The 20,598-nt window shown below is 50.5% G+C and overlaps 1 protein-coding gene across 3 annotated transcripts; it reads left to right on the forward strand.

Moving 5' to 3' along the window:
* The first annotated feature begins 618 nt into the window (after positions 1 to 618).
* zdhhc5a (zDHHC palmitoyltransferase 5a) lies at positions 619 to 20,577 on the forward strand. Of its 3 annotated transcripts, none has more exons than XM_023953945.2 (12): positions 619 to 759; positions 3,427 to 4,960; positions 7,357 to 7,478; positions 7,550 to 7,707; positions 8,967 to 9,139; positions 9,817 to 9,919; positions 9,988 to 10,079; positions 10,232 to 10,358; positions 10,467 to 10,575; positions 14,696 to 14,805; positions 15,918 to 16,957; positions 18,632 to 20,577. In XM_023953945.2, the coding sequence occupies exons 2-12, from the start codon at positions 4,797 to 4,799 to the stop codon at positions 18,780 to 18,782; spliced, it is 2,349 nt and encodes a 782-aa protein (XP_023809713.1). In that variant the 5' UTR covers positions 619 to 759; positions 3,427 to 4,796; the 3' UTR covers positions 18,783 to 20,577. The 3 variants fall into 3 exon arrangements, 2 of the variants coding, with proteins under 2 accessions (XP_023809713.1, XP_023809700.1); XR_002873133.2 differs by lacking the exon at positions 619 to 759 and adding an exon at positions 1,051 to 1,912 and having other exon boundaries at positions 15,918 to 17,090; XM_023953932.2 differs by lacking the exon at positions 619 to 759 and adding an exon at positions 1,051 to 1,912.
* The last annotated feature ends 21 nt before the right edge of the window (positions 20,578 to 20,598 follow it).

A 20,598-nucleotide genomic window follows, 5' to 3' on the forward strand; every position in this document is an offset into this window, starting at 1 on the left:
CAGAGTCAGAAACCTGTTCATCTGTTTTATCCTCATGAATAAATCCACACTCACTTCAGAAATGATGTAAATTCAGGCTGATTGATAACTCTAGCCCCTCCCACTTTATAGTCTGCAGCATCGTTTCATCTGAGATGGAGAAGGGGGACCGATCCAGAGGATGAGTTTTTACTGAGATCTCATGAAACAAAGGATTAGGAGAGGAGGTCTCCTGAAGGCCTCGTAAGGTTTTGGGTGGATCAGTTCTTCACATTTTTTAACCCTAAGCTCTACCTCCTGGGTCTTCTCACTTTACATTCATGTCATTTATGAAAGAAAAAAAACAGAACAGAGATTTCAGGTTTAAAAATGACGACTAGGCTGAGCTCTGTGAATTTTAAATAAAGTGTTTACAAAGAAAAATATTTTTTCTTTCTCTAAAAGTCTCTCCTTTAACCAGGCCACAGTTGAAAATAATATTTTGTTTTAATCGGTCTTCCCTGGATAAATGCAGGTTAACAAAAAGTCCGTCATCACGTTCACCCAGTGAAGCTGAGTCGTTGGTTTTTGGTTGCCATGGTGATTCCTTTAGACAGGGTTTTGGTTAAACTCAGACTGATCCAAGTGAATTAAAACCGTGATCAGGTTTTCTGAACCCGAAGCCGGTCTGATCCGGATCAGCCGAGCGTGATCCGTTTCCAGCTCCGACATCAGCGCCTCGCGCTCTCGTCCCGCCGCACCTGCTGCTCAGGTAGATCTGGGAACCGGTGAGAAGTTCAGGTATGCTCGGAATTCTCGCTTAAAGCTCTACAAGGAACAACAGTCACAAAACCTGACAGGAAAACACACGTGTGGAAAACACGTGTTTTGTATGGACATAATGTGGCAGAAAATAAATAAATGAGAGAGAGAGGGGCACGCTGGATGGGCAGACCCCGCCCCCTACCTGGACAGGTGCACTCCAAAGTGATTTAACTGTTTGTTGTCGCAGCAGGTGGAGGAGGTGTTTACTGTGGGAAATGGGTCAACAGCCAAACATCTGTTTCTGTGTTTGGTGGATTCATCTCTCACGCGCATGCGCGCACGCGACCACAGCAGAGCCGCGTGTTTGTTTTTCTGTTGCTCTGATTCTTTTTGTTTGCTTTTTCGGATCACGCGCGTGAGGAGGATCTTCGCTGTTTGGGGTGATCTCCACGGCTCCTGCTGTCATTTTACCCCCCCCGGGGTGGGGGTGGGGGGTCTCCATGATGGGTGGGTCAGGATGCTTCAAGCTTAAATTCGGGGAAACACCCGAAAACACGTTTAAAGGGTGTCACGTGAGAAGATTAGGATTTTGTGTCATAAACCGATTACACGTCAACAAGGCGCGGTGACAACGAAAACAAAAGCAGCAGAAAACGTTCAACATCTCTCTAATATCCGCTAAATTGCTCCGGATTCTACCGAATCACGATATTCAGAGGGCTTGACATCCCGGATGCTGGGGGCGGGACTTAGCCAAACGCGAGGCAGCAATTCGCTGCTAGCTTGATTGACTGTTCCTGTCGTCCAATCACAGCTGTCCTCGCGGCGTCGGCTCTCCTGCTGCTCCGTGGCATCAGGGTTACGGGGAATATGTCGGCCTCCGGGAGCCTCTTCGAAAGCGCCCTGACAGAGAGAAGCGCGTGAGCATTTGGGGCTATTTTTCATCACTTTTCCCGCCTTCGGCTCGCGCTTCTTTGGATCAGCGGCCTCGCGGGTCTAAAAGCAGGAGCCTCCGCGGGCTGCTGGGAAAGCTAGCTTCGCCTGTCAGCAGCTACAACGTCCGCTTTCTGGAACCGGGCTGAGGGGCGGACGGCCGCGGCGTGTGTCTGTTCGGTATAACCCTCACAAAGCCCGGGACCCGGTGGGAGCCCCCAGCTGCGCCTGGAGGAGCAGCGGGACCTCCTCTCAGGTGAGATGGTGTGTTAGCTTACTGCTAGCTAAGGACCGATTCGCGTAGAAGCTTAGACCGAAACGCTGAAGTAATCCCGCCGGTGTCGCCGTCGCTGATCCAGATCCGGTAACGGGGGTGTGTCCGTGCAGACCGGGTCCTGGAAACGTGCCAGTTCCTTCAGGTCCTTCATGATGGATCTTCTCCTTCAGAGCCTCCTCCACGTCAATTCACTTGTATTTATTTAGCCCAATACATTATTACAACAATAGGCTTCAAAGCGGTAATATAAGAACAGGAAACCATTCATAAAACACGGCAGTTTATTACTAAACTAAACATCTCCCCCTTAAACCCTCCTTCCCAGTAAGGAAAAACAAATTCTTGAAAAAAAGAAGAAACCTCAGGGAGCTGTAAGCTAGCGGGAGAGCCTGTGAACAGAGAGCTCTCAGAGGGAAGAGGGGCGGGGTTATTCTGCACCGGCAGTCCCGCCCACAGGTGAATTTCTGCATAAACTGAGAAGACGACACTGGTTTTTGGATTTTGGCTAAAAACGCTGTCATCAGAAATGAGAAGACGACTGGGAACACTTGCAAAAACAGATTAAAGGATGATGGCGGCGGGACTTTAGGGAAAAATCCAGAAAGGCCATTTTATTGTGAAACATGGCTCCTGTTATGGGTTCATTGTCTGTTTTCTCTCGTTTAAGCGCTGCCCTCATTCCTTTGTTCCTTCATGTATGCGTTCGTTCATCTGCTCATGACATCGACGTCTCTCATCCAAACGGATCTCTTTCCGTGTTCGGTTCAGCTCCGCGGTGCTTTAGCGCTTTTGCTGCAGTCATTTTATTTGTTAAAGAGCTGTTGATGGGCTTTAACGGTTTCTTTAGGTCTAAAGTTGGAACGTGCTGGCAGAACAGCATCTGGAACATTGGAGGACTCTGTTTTTTCTGCCGTTCTCTGCTGTCGTCATGCAGAACATCAGACCTTTGAGTCACAGAAATCCTCGCCAACCCGATACGATCCACAGTGGGAAGGTGTGAATGAAAAAGTCAAAACAAAAACGAGTTGTCCAAGTGGTTTCCTCCAATCACCAAAGGTTCTGGGATACCGGAACGGTTCTCGAGTCAGGAACCGCTGCTGTTGGAAGATTACAAAGAAAAAATAGACTTTTGGATTTTTATCCCAAACCAAGACAACAGAATGCAACAGAACGCGTTCCACACTTCTGCTTCAGCAAACAGATGATGTGAAATCAGGTGTTTGCTCCGCAGCATCACCTCACCTGCCTGTGGTGTTGATCAGCCAATCAGACGGCAGCAGGAAGCTGCTGCTCTGTCAGGCTTTATGTGCATTCAGGCTAAAGCATTTCAGAAAGAAGAGTTCGACTCTTCACGGTGAGATGTGATCCTTTGTCGTCTTACATCACTTCCTGCTGAGCAAACGTTCTACAGTTTTGGTTTGAAAAGCCTGAATCCGTTGCTGATGTGGGACCTTCTCACGCTAACAGACTGTTTGCTCTCCTTCCTGCTGCAGGAGCAGAAGTTTGATCGGCCGTCGGACTGGATCATGCCGCTAGGACGGCCCCCTCCCCATCACACACCTGGGAAACGGCGGCTGCTGTGAGGCCGTCATCCTGGGGTTCCTGTTGGATGAGGGGTTCTCCAAGGACATCTTCAGCTTCTGTCTGAGCGTCAGCTCCACCCACTGACGGAGGTCGTCGTCCAACCATCATCCAGGCACCGTTTCTGTGTTCAGGGGAAGGCAGTGGAGGGGAAATCTGGGGAAGGTTGGAGGTTACACACCTGTCCAGCAGAAAGGAGGCGGAGCCTCTGCAGGTGTTACTGCTGCAGGTCGGCTGTTCTCCGTTTTCCTTTCTGTGTTTACGGACGCACACGCCGATGGATCACCAGCTCACGTCAGAGTTTTGGACCCAACGATCAGCTCGCTCCCCACTCCCCCCCCCCTCTGTCACACCTGAGGCGCCCCTGGCAGGGGAGGTGGTTTGAATCCACCGCCGATGGGGTTTGGGGATGTCCCGACACAGGAAGACCAGTCTCCTGTGTTGGTCCGTGGTCAGACTGCTGTTGCTAGACCGAGTCCTGACCTGAAGGCCGTTCTTCCCTTTGAAGTGGAGCGTCCTCTCAGGATGTGAGGAGCTGCCGGTTCTCCGGGTCTGCTGTGAGAACCAGATTCTGCCAGAGCTGAGAGAGAAGAAAAGCACAGAGAGGACAGCAGCGTCGGGGCAGATTATCCTCCGGCCTTTTCACGTTCTGCCCCCCCTCGCTGTTGTTTGGCCCCCCCTCATTCTGTCCATGTTTCTGTGTGGAACTACCTCTGCCCCCGTCTGAGGACCCGTCAGCCTGGATCCCTCAGGGACGATCCGCTTCAGTTGCTCTGAACCCTGAGGACTTTTGGAGGTTTCGGCTCAGGATCTGCCTCTTGGGTTTTCAGAACTTCACCGTCTCAGAAACGGTTTGTTTTCCTCGGCTGTGGAACCAGAACCAGAACCGTCACATGGTTCTTTGTGTTTTTTTTCTTACAATTGATGGAGAGCACACGATCTGAATGATTGGTTCTAACAGGGTTTTGTTCTAACACCTTCATCTGGATCATCTCTGGTTTAAGCCCCCCCCCCCTGTTATTCTGTGTCTAATCAGAACACCCAGCTTTTCCGGCACAGAGACCCATAAACTGCTTCTAATCTGCCCCATCAGGATTGGGATTTACACAAACATCCATGCTCTTGAATGGGGTGAAGCTCAGGCCCCCCATGTCCTGACAGAGGAAGCCTTCATCCTCAGTTGACCCCCCTCTCGGCCTGGTTATTGCCCCCACCAGTCACAGTCACAGCCTCTTCATCCCAGCTGTTAGTCAGCAAACACACCGCCAGGAAACAGGAAGTGATGCCAGGTAGCAGCAGTAAAAGCGGAGGGAGGGGTCCGTCCTCCTCACCGCTCCCCCACGCCGTGGCCCCCCCCAGCAGACCGCTGCGGCCCTCCCGCTACGTCCCGGTGTCGGCAGCGACCTTCTTCCTGGTGGGCTCCACCACGCTCTTCTTCTGCTTCACGTAAGTGGCTGGAGGACAAAGGAACCTTCAGGGTTCTGCTCACGTCAATCTGTTAGAACCCGATGGTTCTGCAGGTTCTCATGTTGTCCACATGGATCTGGGTCTGAGCCATCGTTTAGGTCTTCAACCGTTTCCACGATTCCTGCAGATTCTGAAGCAGCTTCATGCTGATCCACGTCACGTCATGTCATGTCAGTGGTGTGGCGTGGATCTGTGCAAAGCCCAGAAGAAAAGCCGCTTCCTCCTTGGCGGAACGGTGAAAGACTTCTGGTAGTTCCCAGAGCGTGTGTTATTTCGGTGTTGCCGATGTTAAAAGAAAGCCGTAACTTTATTTAAACCCAGCAAACGGCTCAGATGCAGAAATCTGTGCTGGTCCTCCTGACGGTTCAGGTGATTCTATGAAATTGCGGTGAAGTTCACAGAGATCAACCCTAAATATCTGAGGGTTTTGGTGAACATCACTGCTCAGACACGGAATCATCTGGATTCATGATGTCATTTGATTTATTCTGGAAATTTCCATTTAATTGTTTATGAAACAGACTTTACCGAAACACCATGAAAGATGGAGTTTTCCTTCAGAAAATATTCACTTTTAAACCTTTTGCTCAAAACTAAACGGGGTTCTGAGATTTACTGATTTGAGATGTAGAATTTAAGTAAAGATTAATTAGAAATTGATAAGCCTGTGATTTAATCCAGACTGGAAAATCCTCATATTTTCACGAATTGGTTTTCATGTTTGATGCTGGACTTCAGGAAGATCCTCCGTCGGGGGGGGTCTGCGTGTTTGTGCGGCGGTCGCAGGCTGTTGTCTCTAATCCCGCTGGTTGTGACTCTGCAGGGAGATTACGTGTCTAGTCAGAGTGTGAGGACAGGAAGAGGCAGCGGCGGCGAGATGTGAGAAAGTCCGATTGGCGTGTGCGTTTCAGAGCACGCATGTGTGAGAAAGTCTAATCTGTGTGTGGTCAGTGTGGTGGGCTGCCAGATTAGTGAGGGTGGGGGGGAAATAGGCCAACATCTGTCACCCTGACAAAAGCCCATCATCCAGTCCCCCCCCTCCCCCCGTCTGTTTATGTTTCTGTGGTCATATGGAGGGAAATCGTGGAAACAATCGGGGCTCAGGTGAAACCAAACCAGAAAGCAGGTGAGGTGACTGCATCTGAGCACTGGACCGACTGACTCCGCCCCCATGGCGTCCCAAACAGGAAGGACCTGCTGGCTCCAAGAAGGCCAAATCCCGGAGCTATCTTGGACATTATTGGTTAGACTAACTGGATCTGATACCTTTCTAAATATCATCTCTATAATCCCCATTTTTTAGTTGTAAACTGACCAATCAGATACTTCAATAAAAGTAGGAGGAGCCTTTGGGCCCTATTATCCAAACATTTGACTGACAGATTTTGCGTACATGGTAAATGGCTTATATAGCGCTTTCTACCCTCTTTTGAAGGCTCAAAGCGCTTTACAGTCACAGACCCATTCACCCATGCACACATTCACACACAGATTCACACCCTTATGGCGGCTCCCCTGCCGAACACTGGCGCCAACCTCCCACCAGAGGCAAGGTGGGGTTCAGTGTCTTGCCCAAGGACACTTTGACACATGGGCGTGCAAGGCGGGAATCGAACCTGCAATCTTATGATCGTGGGTCGACCGCCCTACCGCTTAACCACGGCCGCCCACATATGCGTAGGCCGCATTCAAGTCGTAGGGGTGTGGCCTTCCAACAAGCTCTCTCATGATTATTTTTCTTTGAAACCACGACTCAGAGCGACTCAGACCAATCACTGCTAACTGACGTCGCCTGGCTCCAACATGGCGGCGTTCTATCGGGGGAAAATGGTGACTTAACTGACTTCATCTGGTTGGAGCCAGAAGCAGGCTGACATCACTCAGTCCAGGTCTGTGATACAGTCGATGGGACAGACGGTCTGCAGCAGTTTAGGGACTCTTTCCTGATCAGAGGCATTGATGATGGATCGATCAGTGATCAGGTTTGTCTGCAGAGTCAGAGGATTCTGCCAGCAGAAACGCGTGGCTCCACCTTCAACCTCTGAGGAAGACTCTGGATGAAGATGTTTAATCTCTGATCATTTGGTGACTAAAAGACAAAGATCCAGCGAAGCAGCTTGAAGTTCTGTGAAGCTCATGGATGCTGGTTCTGTTTGGTTCTGCTTGGTGCTGACAGGATCCTCATCTGGGTTTTTCCTGGCAGAATTTCTTCACATCTGTAGTTTTAACTGGGATCAGAGAAATGGGGCCATTTTTTTAGAAATATCCTCCATTCATGCGTCCTGAGGGTTAAAGCTTGTCCAGATGTGCGGTGCTCTGATGTTGGTGACTCTGCGTGACCTCAGCGTGTCATGGCGCTCTGGTTGCTGTTGCAGGTGTCCCTGGCTTACCGAGCGTTTCTCCGTCGCCGTGCCCGTCTACAATGGAGTCATCTTCCTGTTCGTGCTGGCTAACTTCTGCATGGCCACATTCATGGACCCTGGGATCTTCCCAAGAGGTGAGTGCAGCCCAAGAGCGCCGCGACATTCAGAGAGGGCCCGCCAAACGTGGGTGTGTGTTTGTGTGCAGCTGAGGAGGACGAAGACAAGGAGGACGACTTCCGCGCGCCGCTGTACAAAACCGTGGAGATCCGGGGGATTCAGGTCCGGATGAAGTGGTGCTCCACCTGCCGCTTCTACCGCCCGCCGCGCTGCTCCCACTGCTCCGTGTGCGACAACTGCGTGGAGGTGTGTCCTCACTCAGCCCGCCCTCGTTTCACAGGAAGCCACGCCCCTCAGCAGCTTTTGAACTGGTTCCAGCTGAGGTTCTGCAGCGTTCTCAGTGTCTATGAATGAGTCGAGTCAAATCACTGAAATCCTGGTTCTAATTGAAGATTTTGATTCAGATTTATCGTCTTTTGCTCAAAGGATGAGCTTTTTTCTTTTAAAAGTTCCAACACAAAAAAGTCTGTGTTTGGTCTTTGTTTGCTCCTCAGAGGTTCAGCAGCTGGTGGAGCTCAGGACTCAAAAGATTTAAAAACGACAAAGAAAACATTTCCAGGAATTTGATGCATGCTCTGCCTTAAGCGCACGTCTGTCGCACAGACCCTGAAGGCATCGTTCAGGTCCAGATAAACCACAGCTCATCAAAAGCTCAGGAGGCCGTGGAACCGACCCTAAACCAGCCGGTCCCGTCCTTTAACCCAAACCTCTGCTTTTGCTGAACTTTGTAAAAACAGACGGACATCAGGTCTTGATTAACTTGAATAATTTACGTCAAAAGAAACAAAAGGTCCTCTAAAAGTGTCCTGGCCTCCAGGGGGCGCTCTATTCTCAGCATTCAGACACGATGCGGCACAGGTTTATTAATAATATTAAAGTGTGAATCTGTCAGAAGAAACCTCTGCCGGCAGAATCCTGGAGCGTTTACATATGCACGCCCCGGAGAGGCTCCGCCCCCAAGATAATGAGCGTCTGGTTTTCATGAGGCTGTCCGGTTCTGTCTGTCGGAAAACGCCTGATTCATGTCGTCAGTAGCAGCAGTGGGCGGGGCATGACATCAGAAACAGAGCAGGACGGAACCCCCCCGTCACGTGCTGCTCGTCCGACTTCCTGGCGAACGTTCCGGGTCAGAGCAAAGCAGGCGGAGATCTGTTCGTTTCCTGCAGCAGCTGATGCTTCTGACATCACTTTATGATGAACCACAGACCGCCACTTCCTGCTGCATCAGCAAAGATTCTCAGCCCAGTTCTGTAACGGGTCAGAACTTAATAAATGTGGGTTTTTCTGACCGATCCAAAGAGTCTGGATGTCCACATGTCTGGGATCTCCATCCTCTGAAAGAACGAGGCAGGAAGGAGCGTTCATGTTCAGACGGCTGCTTCACCTGTGCTCCTCCTCCTCCTCCTTCTCCCTCCTCCCTCCTCCTCCCTCCTCCCTCCTCCTCCCTCCTTCTCCCTCCTCCCTCCTCCCTCCTCCCTCCTCCCTCCTCCTCCCTCCTCCTGCAGGAGTTCGACCACCACTGTCCGTGGGTGAACAACTGCATCGGCAGGAGGAACTACCGCTACTTCTTCCTCTTCCTCCTGTCTCTGACGGCTCACATCATGGCCGTGTTCGGCTTCGGCCTGCTCTTCATCCTCTACCATCGGCAGAGCGTGGACCGCCTGCACGCCATCGTCACGTATCCTTTAGGCGCCGACCCGCGGTCGCTGCGCCCGTATGACCAGAACTACAACGGTGGGACTCCACTGAGGTGAAGGTTCTGGACACAGATGAGGTTAAACTGCTATGACCTTAAATGGTTCTGTTCAGATGGTTCTGCTGTGATGGTTCTGTTCAGATGGTTCTGCTGTGATGGTTCTGTTCAGATGGTTCTGTTTAAATGGTTCTGCTGAGATGGTTCTGTTCAGACGGTTCTGCTGTGCCGCTGTCGGGTCCGTCTTCGTCCCTGGTTCTCCGGGGAGGGCGAGCAGATTCTGGTCATGCTTCTGGTTTCGTCACAGTTCCTGAATCGATCTTCTCTTCCCGCTGAACGTTTGTTGGTTTTTCTCGTGGTCGCAGTCACGGCGTCTCAGGATGCGGCGTGGCGTGTTAGTACTTTTCGTTGGATCGGATCTTCATCAGAACACAGATGTTCTGGAGATCCGTGCAGAAAAGCAGACGTTTGGACACGTTGAGAGGAGGAGCAGTGATCATGTTGGAGCTGCCAGGAAAGAGGAGGTTCATGGATGAAGGATGAGGATGAGGAGGATGATCTGCTGTGGCTCCTCCTAAGGGGAGGTGCTGAGATGTTTGACAGACGGACGACCTGCTGCATGTTTTTGTCATGGTCCTTGACCCCTGACCCCCCCCCCCCAGGCTGGCTGTGATGTGCGTTGCAGGTCTGTTCTTCATCCCGGTGGCCGGCCTCACCGGCTTCCACGTGGTTCTGGTGGCCCGGGGCAGGACGACCAACGAGCAGGTGCGTGGGAGGGCGTGCCGGGGGCAGCTGCAGCGCGGCGGGAACGCTAACCGGTTGTTTCTGTCCAGGTGACGGGGAAGTTCAGGGGCGGAGTCAACCCTTTCACCAACGGCTGCTGGAAGAACGTGTCTCATGTGCTCTGCAGCTCACTGGCGCCCAGGTAAACTTGGCGTTTCCACGTCTGACTCCTGGCTGCAGCCCCGCCCCTCTGAAGTGTCGCCTGCTCTCCTGCTAGCTTCACTTTGCCGTGGACTGCAGAAAAGCTCAGCTGTGTTGCATCATGGGAGTTTTTTTATCCCGCTTCCTCTGCAGGTATCTGGGCAGGAAGCGATGCACGCAGAACGTCAGCGTGCAGCCGCCGTTTTTGCGGCCGCAGCTGACAGAGGCCCAGCTGGCGGCGAAGATCCTGGACAACGGCATCCAGGGAGACCTCCACAGGGTGAGGGGAGGCCCGGTGCTCCTCCAGAGCCTGACGGGTCTGTCAGCAGGTCCAGAAGGCCGTTGTCGGTTCTGCTCCTCATCCCCCTGTCCTCTTCGTCCCTCCCAGTCCAAGTCCAGTCTGGAGATGATGGAGAGCCAATCGTGTGACGCTGAGCCTCCTCCTCCTCCCAAACCGGAGCTGCGCTACCCCGGAATCACCAGGGAGAACACAGAAGGTACCTCCTCCTCTGAGGGGTGTTGGACTCTGAGGGGAGGCGCTGTGGGAAGGAGGGAGTGACGGGCTCAGGAATGAACGTGTTAATACAGGAATCAAACTCATAACAGGGATGTCCGGTCGCTTCTACGGCTTTGTTGTTGCTAAGCGACAACAGCTGGTCTTGTAAACAATATACCCACAGACCGTTTCAGGTGGAAGGAGGAGGTGGAAAACAGTCCAAAAAAGGAGCAGCAGGCCCCTCAGTACATTTATTAGGTGTAAATAAAATAAAAAAGTCCAAGTCTGTCAGAAACAAAGTTGTCAGGAAAGCAAACGTACCGGCAGCCGACCACAGCGCCGGTTTGAAACCAACAAAAACGTCCCTATGATCCAAAAACCCAACTTCCTGTCATCTCTGAAGTTCATCTACACGCCCCTAAATGTGTCTTTAATAAACTACACCGTCTCTACTTTATGACATCACTCCTGCGACATGAATGATCCACATCAAGCGAGCGCCTTTGAAGCTCATTTATGTTACCAAACACACAGATTTATCACGAAAAACTGATTTGGAATTGACTTGATAAATGTAGATGAATACGTGACATTACAACACGATAAAACCTTCCCGTCATTTTTCCTTCAACGGTTCGGTGAACGTGACTTGTGCGGTTGTAGTTGTCAACGGCACTGAGGCGCACGGCGCCCCGACAACAGAAACTGCTGCGTGTGCGATCATGCGTGACATATAGGCCTGCACAATATACCGCAAATTTATCGTTATCGCGACATCAAGCTGTGCAATATGCATAACGCAAAAGACGGCGAAAATCGCAATAAATGGTTACCTTAACCCTTGTGCTATCCTAGGCACTTTAACATTGATAGTGGGGTCATCTAGACCCACTAGACAGTGCTCTGAACCTTTTTTCTTCATTGATCTGTGATCTTCACTGGTGTCCATGGATTACATGAAATTTTCCACCTTTATCCACCTTTGTCATGGTAGGGAGAACACCTCAATGGAAGGGGGGGTCATCTAAGATAGCACAAGGGTTAAATGTGCTAAAACATCTCATGGCAGCTTGAAATATTGAATAAATGAAATAAATCCCTTTATGCATTTAACCAATCGGAAGGACCCGTTTACGTTGTTGATCAATCAAATGAGCCCTTTTATGTTTGATGTTTGCCTCCTATGTTGACGAGGGTCATTTGGAGTATAACTTTTATACTGTTTTATACTGTTGCATTGAAATGGAAATTATGTTTTTGGTTGGTTTGATATTTGTTTATACACCGCAAATTATATCGTTATCGCAATATTAATCACACATATCGCGAGTTTTCCTCATATCGTGCAGCCCCAGAGACGGATGTCCCACTGGCCGTTCTGCATGTCAATCAAGTGACATCATCATTTATGGCGAGCATGATGATTACATTTGATGAATGTGATTTACCCATAGGTCTTTATGATTGACATATTGCCCCCCAGGTGTCTCTGTTCCCTCATGTTCTATCTAGTCCAGGGGTGGGCAATTCCAGGCCTCGAGGGCCGGTGTGTCTGCATGATTTCCAGACATCCTTGCCCTACTCATGGCTGATTACCTGGTTCAGGTGTGTCCAGCCAATTAGAACATGCCAGAGCAGGGTTTGCTGGAAAACATGCAGGAATGCGGCCCTCAGTGCCCACCTCTGATCTAGTCAGAGGCGGTCCTGGCTTGTTTGGCGCCCTGGGTGAAACACTGGACGCCCCCCACCCCACCCCCCCCCCCCACCCTCACCCCCATATTGTCACAATAGCAGCAAGTTGACGCAATTGGAGGAGCTACCTGGTTTAGTCTAGAAAAACTACAGGAAAAAAACGTCCAGATTGCGCCCTGGGCTACCGCCCACATTGCCCATAGAAAAACCGCCACTGTATCTAGTGTTAGTCGGTATGTGTGCAGGGTTGCATCCATGCTCCGTGACCTGTGACGGACTTTTGACCGTGATCTAACGGGAAATTTCGTGTTCATGACAAATAAATGGTTTTGAAAACAGAAATGTCAAACCAAACCTTGTATTCATGCTTGAAAGTCTTTGTACGTTTTATTTTGACGGTTATCTAATTACTTCCAGGGCTCCAGACTGCGAGCAATTGCTCGCATTTTGCGACCAAAATTTGAGAGTGTGCGACTGAATTTTACATCCAGTCGCACATGCGCGACCAGTAAATTTGCCTCCCCCACCCTTCGTATTTTTTAAACATTAAACGTGGAAGGGGCAAGTCAATGATCAATGAAATAATCAATGCGACGCAAGCGCACACGGACGCAGGCAGACACATACTCGCGCACATACTCATGAAACGCGAGCACGTACACACTCGCGTGATGCCTGTGTGTGAGGCGGCCACTGCGTGTGAGAAGAATAGGGAAAGCCACTGTGAGTGGCTAAAATGCGTGGAGGGGGAGGGGCCTAGAGATAATCGAGTGCGCGTAAACATCTGTGGGAAGGAAACGGAGACAAATATCACAACCTGATATGTGCGTCTGAACTATGGGTAAGCGAACTATTGATTCGTTCTTCCGACCTGCGGCTAGTGTACCAGTGCCAGAGTGTACAGCAGGGGTCTCAAACTCGCGGCCCGCAAGCTATTTGCGGCCCCCAAGATATTTTGCGGTCCCCGCCTTAATATGAAGGTTTAATGTTACTGCAGCCCGCCAGTTTGTATGAATGACACTTTTACATTGTCGTGCGCGGAGCTGACAAAGTAACCAATCACAGTGGGGTATATGACTCTTGGGGGCGGGACAATGACCGGGCTTGAAAGCAGGAAACCTGACAGCCCCCTCCCTCCCCGGACCACATTAAGGAGTTCCTTACTTTCCTTTAGAACGTATTTAGTCGCTCGTAATTTTCTACATACATGCAGTCCGTGCTGAACTTTTCTCTGGGCCGCACAGAACCGGAGGAAGGTTTAGGGTTTCGGTTACGGCGGCGCATCAAACGGGTTACGGCAGCACACCGCTCCCGCGGGAGTCGGGTCAGCTGAGGAGAATAAATGTCCCACACCTACATGCGTGACAGCTAACGGGGCTTGAACTTTAAACACGCTCGAGCAAAAACAACATTAGTTTTAGACACACTGAAAATACGTGGGGAAAATGCAACGATAGACGTGTTTGAGATGAACCGGCACCTCGCCTGGATCGTTGGGGAGACCAGGCGGGGGGGCTGTGAGATGAACGCGAATCTGCAGCAAGACTGAAGGGGAACAGGAAGTTGGAGTTGTCCTTAACATTCAATTTAGTTTTAATATTCTTCTCCCCCTTAGTATGATCTGTGTTATTATATATTTTATGATTATTTTAATATTTTGTGATGTATGTAGCCTTTTTTAATGAATTGGTATTTTAAATTATTTTAATTAATCACTCCACTACGAAAACCATCAGGACACATGTCCCATAATGCATTGTTTTGTAGTCTGTAGGGCAGCTTTCAGTCAGTTCAGTTTCCAGCTGTGTCCGGGTAGGTTTGCCCCTTGCTCCCACCCCTTTCTCGCGATATTTTTGTGATGATTGACAGTTAATGTTGGAGCAAAAACAAAAATATATATCTCACACCAGGTGATCTGCGCAGCGTTGAGTTCACCTGGGTGATCTCAAACACGCTTATTGTGCATCTTGGCTGCACCTATTTGGTCTCACCAAGATCAGTTCTGTTTTCTTTACTATTCATGACAGTCAGTCATGACAGCGATGCTGATGTCAGTTTACCTTCTTGTTGCATCTTCAAAAGTGAAGAATAAAATGTGACACTGAATTTGAAACAGCACATTGTAATTTCTGCATCTATTATTAAAGTATTTATTAGTAATACAGTGGAAATGAGTAGATTTGGTTAGCATGTTGATTTACGGTATGCGCCCCTAAATTTTCTGGTTGTGCCACTAAAATTTTCAGTTAGGGGCCACAGTGCTCCTAGTGAAAAAAGTTAGTCTGGAGCCCTGACTTCAGCTGGAAGCAGATCCACCAACAAAACCCTGAAACCAGTTTCTATTCTTGGTGTTTCCTTGTCATGAAAATGTTTGGTCTCGTTGGTGTCCGTGTGTGATCGTGCTGCGGTTTATCGCCCCCTTCCTGCAGAGTGCAGCCTGCTGAACAAAGCCCCGCCCACCCCGACCATGTACAAGTACAGGCCCAGCTACAGCCCGGGGAAGAACCACACCGCGCTCACGCACGCGTACGCCAACCAGGTAAAGCGGCCCTCAGCGCAGCGTCCGCGGCGCTCCCGGTTCTGATCAGTTTCTTCAGCCACTGCGTTCTAATGACCCGTTTTCTTTTGCTTTCCTTTTGGGTTCTCAGTGGCTTACTGTTGATCAGTTTCAGTAAGTGTTCTGGAAGCATTCCCCCCCCTGCCTAGGCTCAGCTATGTTTCCTAACACCCCTCCCCCCATGATCTGGACCCGACCCAGAACCTCGACTGAGTTCAGAGGCATCTGCTCAAATCCAGAGCTGTGTCTGGTCTAGATCCCTCAGCCTCTCTGCCCCCGTTGTCCAGTGAGTCTGTAGGTCTCCCTACACCTATTAGAACCCCCCACCCCCGTTATTTGCCCTTCTTGCCCCCCTCCCTGTCCTGCTGTCCACACGGGGGGCATTTTCCAAAGCAGCATGTGGGTTCTGCGGCCCAAGGGCCTCATCTGTGGCAGATGTGAGGAGGTAACGTCAGCGGAGACGATAGCTGAAGGTTCTGCATGTCGGTTCTGGGAGCTGGACGGTGTCCCAGAACCGACTGTATCGGAGAACTGGACCCACCAGAACGGTTCTGTTCCAGCTCCAACCCAAGTCACTGTTTCTATGGCAACCTCTCTCTCCAATCAGGAGTAAGCGTGCTGGAAGGCCACACCCCTTCCGCGGTCAAACGTTTAGGCGGCCAGCAGAACGGTTCTTCTGACCAAAAGAAGGGCCGAATAACGGTCGTTTATTTCTCTGTTTTGGCGGGCACTTCCTGTTTGGAACGCCAGGGGGGCGGAGTCGCTCAGTCCAGTTCTCAGATACAGTCGACAGCATCAGGTGAACATCTCACCTGGCCTAACAGGTCGGGGGGGCAGAAGCCATCTCTTTGATGTTCTGCCGATGTTTCGGGATTTGACGACTTTTTATGCAAAAGTTCTTCCAGAACCTCTGACCTCATTTGACCTTTCTGTTTTGGACCGATTTTCCCAGAATTCCTAGTTTTGTCATTTAGTGTTTAGGATGTTATGTCGTTGAGAACACAAAGGGGGGGCTGTGGGGTCTTTCTCTTTGCTCCTGTTGGCTCAGCCTCTCCTATCCTCCCCTCTTCTCCCCCCTCTGTCGCCCCCTCCAGCTGAGTCGGGGGGAGAGCACCGGCAGTGCCAGGGACTCCTCCTCCTCCACCTCCTCCCTTCTCCAGGCCAGCCAGCAGCCCGGTTTCCGCTCGCAGCCCAGCCTGGACCGGAGGGAGGCCCCCACCGACAGAGTGGGAGGGGGGGCCGGCGCCGACAGGAGAGAGGGGGGGCGGGAATCGGGAGGCGGGGGCATACCTGGCTACTCCCTGGGCGGGCGCTCGTACCCGTCCTTCTCTGACGCCAGCGTGCTCTCTGGACGGTCCTCCAGCTCCGCCCACACTTCAACAGGCACCGCCCACATCTCCGAGGCAACCACAGCCAGCTTCAAAAGTCTAGCCAATCAGACGCCGTCGCCCCACCGCAACGGGAGTCTGTCCTACGACAACTTACTGGTGGGGGGCGAGGATCTCAACAAAGTGGGGGTCACCGCTGCCCCTGAGCTCTCCTCTGGGAAACCCTGTACAGCAGTGGGAGGCGGCTTCAACCCCCCCCTCCTGTTGCAGCAGAGGGAGGCGGACCTGCAGGCCTCCCAGTCTCCCCATCACCACCACCACCGCTCCTCACACCACCACCACCCCTTCCTCCACCGCTCCTCCTCCTCCACGTCCTCCTCCCCCCCTCCCCCACCAGAGAGGGAGCGGCTGCTGGCTGACCTCCCACCTGGCCTTCAGAGCTCCGCCCCACTATCTCAGCCTGGCCCCCACCATCACCACCACCATCATCACCACCACCACCACCACTCCCACCACCACCACTCCACCTCCCGCCCCCCACGCTTCGCCGCTCCTCATGCCCCGCCCCACCACCACTACCCGTACCGCACCCGCTCCACAGACACCCCGCTGGGGTCCACCAACACAATCCAGTCCTTGCACACCCCACACCCCCCGCCCCTCGGCAAGTCGCTGTCTTACTCGAGCGCCGCCGCCGCCGAAATGCAGTACCGGCTGGTTCGCAAGGCGTCGGCGTCGGCGGGGGCCAACGCAGCGGGGGCAGGAGGAGGAGGAGGGATGGGAGGAGGAGCGGTCCAAGCGCCAAAGTGAGTATGACCTCCCCCTTCGGCCAGGACAATGGGTTTGAACCCGCCCACCTGCCCGAACATCCAACTGCCTGACTGCCTCCTCCTGCTCCTCTTCTGCCCCCCTTCTCTCCTCCTCTCACTGCCAGATTCTGTGAGTTTCTCCTTCTCTGCTCCTCTTCTGTTTTTGCTTCTGTGTTTCTGTCAAACGTCCTGACTGAGGATGAGGCTGAGACTGACTCAGACCAGCCTCACCCCCCCAGGGTTCCTTAGACCAGACACAGCCCCCCAGGCAGAAAAGCAGTTGGCATTTCAGAGTGCTGCGGGAGGCTCAGAGGTGTAGAAAATGACGAGTCATGAATCATCAGCAGTGAGGCTCCGCCTCCTTCTGGATTCTCTGTTTAGTTTAAATTTGTGTGTTTTTCTTATTTCATAGCAAACAGAACAAAGAAAATCTTTTACAGGATTTATCTTTCTGCTAGTCATGTCATGTTTTTCTCCTATGAGATGTTTTTTTCCTTTAGCAGACATTATTTCTTCTGGCAGAAGTTTTTTTATCTGGCAGACACTTTTTATAGTTTCTGTCTTTTGGCAGATTTATGGATGAGATGTTTTAGAAAATGTTTTTAGCAGAAATCTTTCTTCTAGCAGACAGTTTTTCTTGTTTCTGATCTGTGAGATTCTATATACTGAAACTTGGAGGATACAGCAGAATTTATTTATGATTATCTTATTTGATATTTTACATAAAGTTTAAATCAGTCTGATAATAATGATTTAAATTATTGACGGGGATGTGGACGTTAATGCGTTCACGTGTTAATCACACTTTAAACTTTTATGTGAAATATTTAAACAGTTTGAATTAATTGATTATTAGGCTATTTAGGAAACTTTTGATTTTTTTAATGAAATTTATTCTTTGATGAGAATATTTATGAAACTTAAATTAATGTGGAAGCATTTGCCTAAAGACAAAATAATATCTACACTAAATGATTGACAGCCTATAGCGGAAGACGTCCATAAAGGAGTTTTCCTAAAGCTTTTTTTGTTTTTGAGATGATTTAGAATCAAACATGCAGATTTCAGTTTAGTAGGAAATGATTCACTTTTATTTCCACTAAAGACGACTCTTATTTTGAAAAACTTTATCATTTAAATGTTTCATTTTATTTAGGGAAGTTGTGATCTGATCGGGAATCAGATTTTGGTCTCATTTTTATGATCAGTGCTGAATATTTGAAGCTTATTGTTCCAGATCATTAGTGCACTAGTGACATCACCAACAGACCGCCATGTTTTACCGCCGTACAACGCAGCAGAATTTGGCTCTAGTTCTAGAGTAACAGAACCAGTTTGGTAAAGATCTTCCCAGATTCTGACTTTTGGGACCAATAACTGTTTCCATAAAGGTTCATCAGTGTCTCTGCTGGTTTGTCCAAACGCAAACAGAGCCTAAAAAGACTTTCATCTTTTTTAGTTTTTTATGCATCTCATAAGTATCAGATCTGGACCATAAAAGCCTGACGAGGTCATCGCTTATTTTAGTGACCAGAATTCCATGTAAAGAAAACTTTAACGGTGATTCTGCTTCATCCAGTTCAGTCTGTTTTTCTCTAACAGGAACTTATATCGCAGAACCGGACGGGTTCTACCAGAAACTCAACGCTCCTCTCTCCCTCCTCCCCACAGGGATGAGCTGAAACGGACCAATGGGGGCCAGCCCTTCTCCTGCTCCACCCCCTCCTCCCCTTCTCATCCAAGCCCCGCCCACAAACCTCAAGGGGGCAGTGTGAAGAAAGTGACGGGCGTTGGGGGAACTACCTACGAGATTTCTGTATGACAGGTAAAAGAGCGCTGAGGCTCCGCCTCCTCCCATCCCAGATCTCTGCGGAGAGGAACAGACTTCCTGTACAGCTGGGACGTCCTGGGCTTTCGGACGTCCTGGGCTTTCAGACTTCCTGGACTTTCGGACTCCCGCATGGAGCAGCAGCCCCCTCCTGCCGGGGCCGGAGCAGCTCCGCCACAGAAAACAGGATTTCTTTTCAAAGCTCTCACCTTCTTGTCCAGATCCTCCACCTTGAGTCCACGGCTGCAGCTGCCGGTTCCCGGCATCGGGTCACGGGGGCGCTTCCCCCCTGACAGCAGCCTGACTCCTCCCCTGATGGGGGACCCGGACCCCTGGAACCTCCCTCCTTGTTCCTGGGCCTCCGTGACTCCGTGTTTGTACAGGACGACGGCGGGATTTCTAAATGTTTGTTTTTTAAGTGATGTTCTCACAGAGCATGCCCAGATCCACATCCCCCGTCACCATGGAAACCATCCAATGCCAGACTTTTCTACCAAACTGGGTCCTGGATAAGTGGAAGTCTGTTTTTTTTTTAACTTCTGGGATTGAATCTTGCTTTTTAAAGATTTTTCAATCCAAACATTCAAAACGGAGATAATTTTCGCCTGTTCAGGTTTTCCTCCGGTGAATGAAAATCCACTTCCTGACCAGCTGCTGGAGAGGAAGGAGGCTTTGCAGGTTTGTCTCCTTGAAATGTTTCTGATGTCAGACCCGGGTCGGGTTTGATTGAAGGAACCGCGTTTGGAACTTCAGAACCAAGTTTCACCACAGAGTTTTAGAAGAACCGATCAGCTGACAGACACCTGGCTCCTCAAACACGGTGGTGGTAGTGTGGTGGTCGGTGTCTGTTTAGCTGCTGTAGGAGCTGGAAGACTTGCTTCAGCCAAAACCTCCTGAAGAAGGAAGTCTGTTCCAGAGCTGCTGGTTCTGATCCAAACGGAGGAACCAGATGAAGACACTCAGAAACATTTGAACGGGACAAACCCTTCCTCCTGCGTTCCTCTCATGTTTACAACTTTTTGAACTTGATTCTAAAATCAGACACGTGGTTTGACTGCAAACCCCTGCTTTTATTATGAAAATCTGTGTTTTATTGTGAAAGTGAGACGGTTTCCGTTTGTGCTCATAAAACTGTTTTGAACATTTCTCCCTCCATCGCTGACCCCTCCCCTTCTATCGCGTTGCCGTAGCAACTCTAATCCGTCTCAGTGCGGGCGTCCGATTAGAAAGATTGTTGCTCGTCTCCTGAGACTCCGCCTCTAAGCGTCCGAGGGTAGCAGTGCAGCTCCAAAATGTGAACTACTTGTAGCCCCCCCCCCCCCCCCCCAAGCACGGAAACGCCCCCCCAAATGAATACTTTCAAAATAACAGCACAGCATCAGATGTTTGATAAAAATGTGAATAGAATTAGTCAAATCAAAGCGTGGCGAGGACGATGAGGCATTCAAGAACAGCAGACAAGAGGAAAAAACGACGCCTTCATGTCTTAAGAACCAGAACCACAGAAGTTCCTCCATTGTTGTTGGCCGTTGATGATTGGGGGGGGGGTGCTTGCCTCTTTGTTGGGCCTGAAATGAGCTGGGTTTGTATTTCTATTCCTGAACAATCAGAACTCCAGCAGAACCAACTGACGTGTGGGTTTTCCAGAACCAATCGGGCCTCCAGGGCGTTTTCATGCAAACCGTGGCGTTGGTTTCTGTGGGCGCCGCGTGGACGGCTGATGTTTGCTGTACAGATCCATGTGAGTCCCTCTGTGCTGCAAGCTGCTCAATAAACTCCTCCTGTGGAACATCGCTGCAACGTGGCCTTT

Source organism: Oryzias latipes, chromosome 1, assembly GCF_053564925.1.
Source record: "Oryzias latipes strain Hd-rR chromosome 1, Olatipes_Hd-rR_3.1".
Taxonomy (NCBI): Eukaryota; Metazoa; Chordata; class Actinopteri; order Beloniformes; family Adrianichthyidae; genus Oryzias; species Oryzias latipes.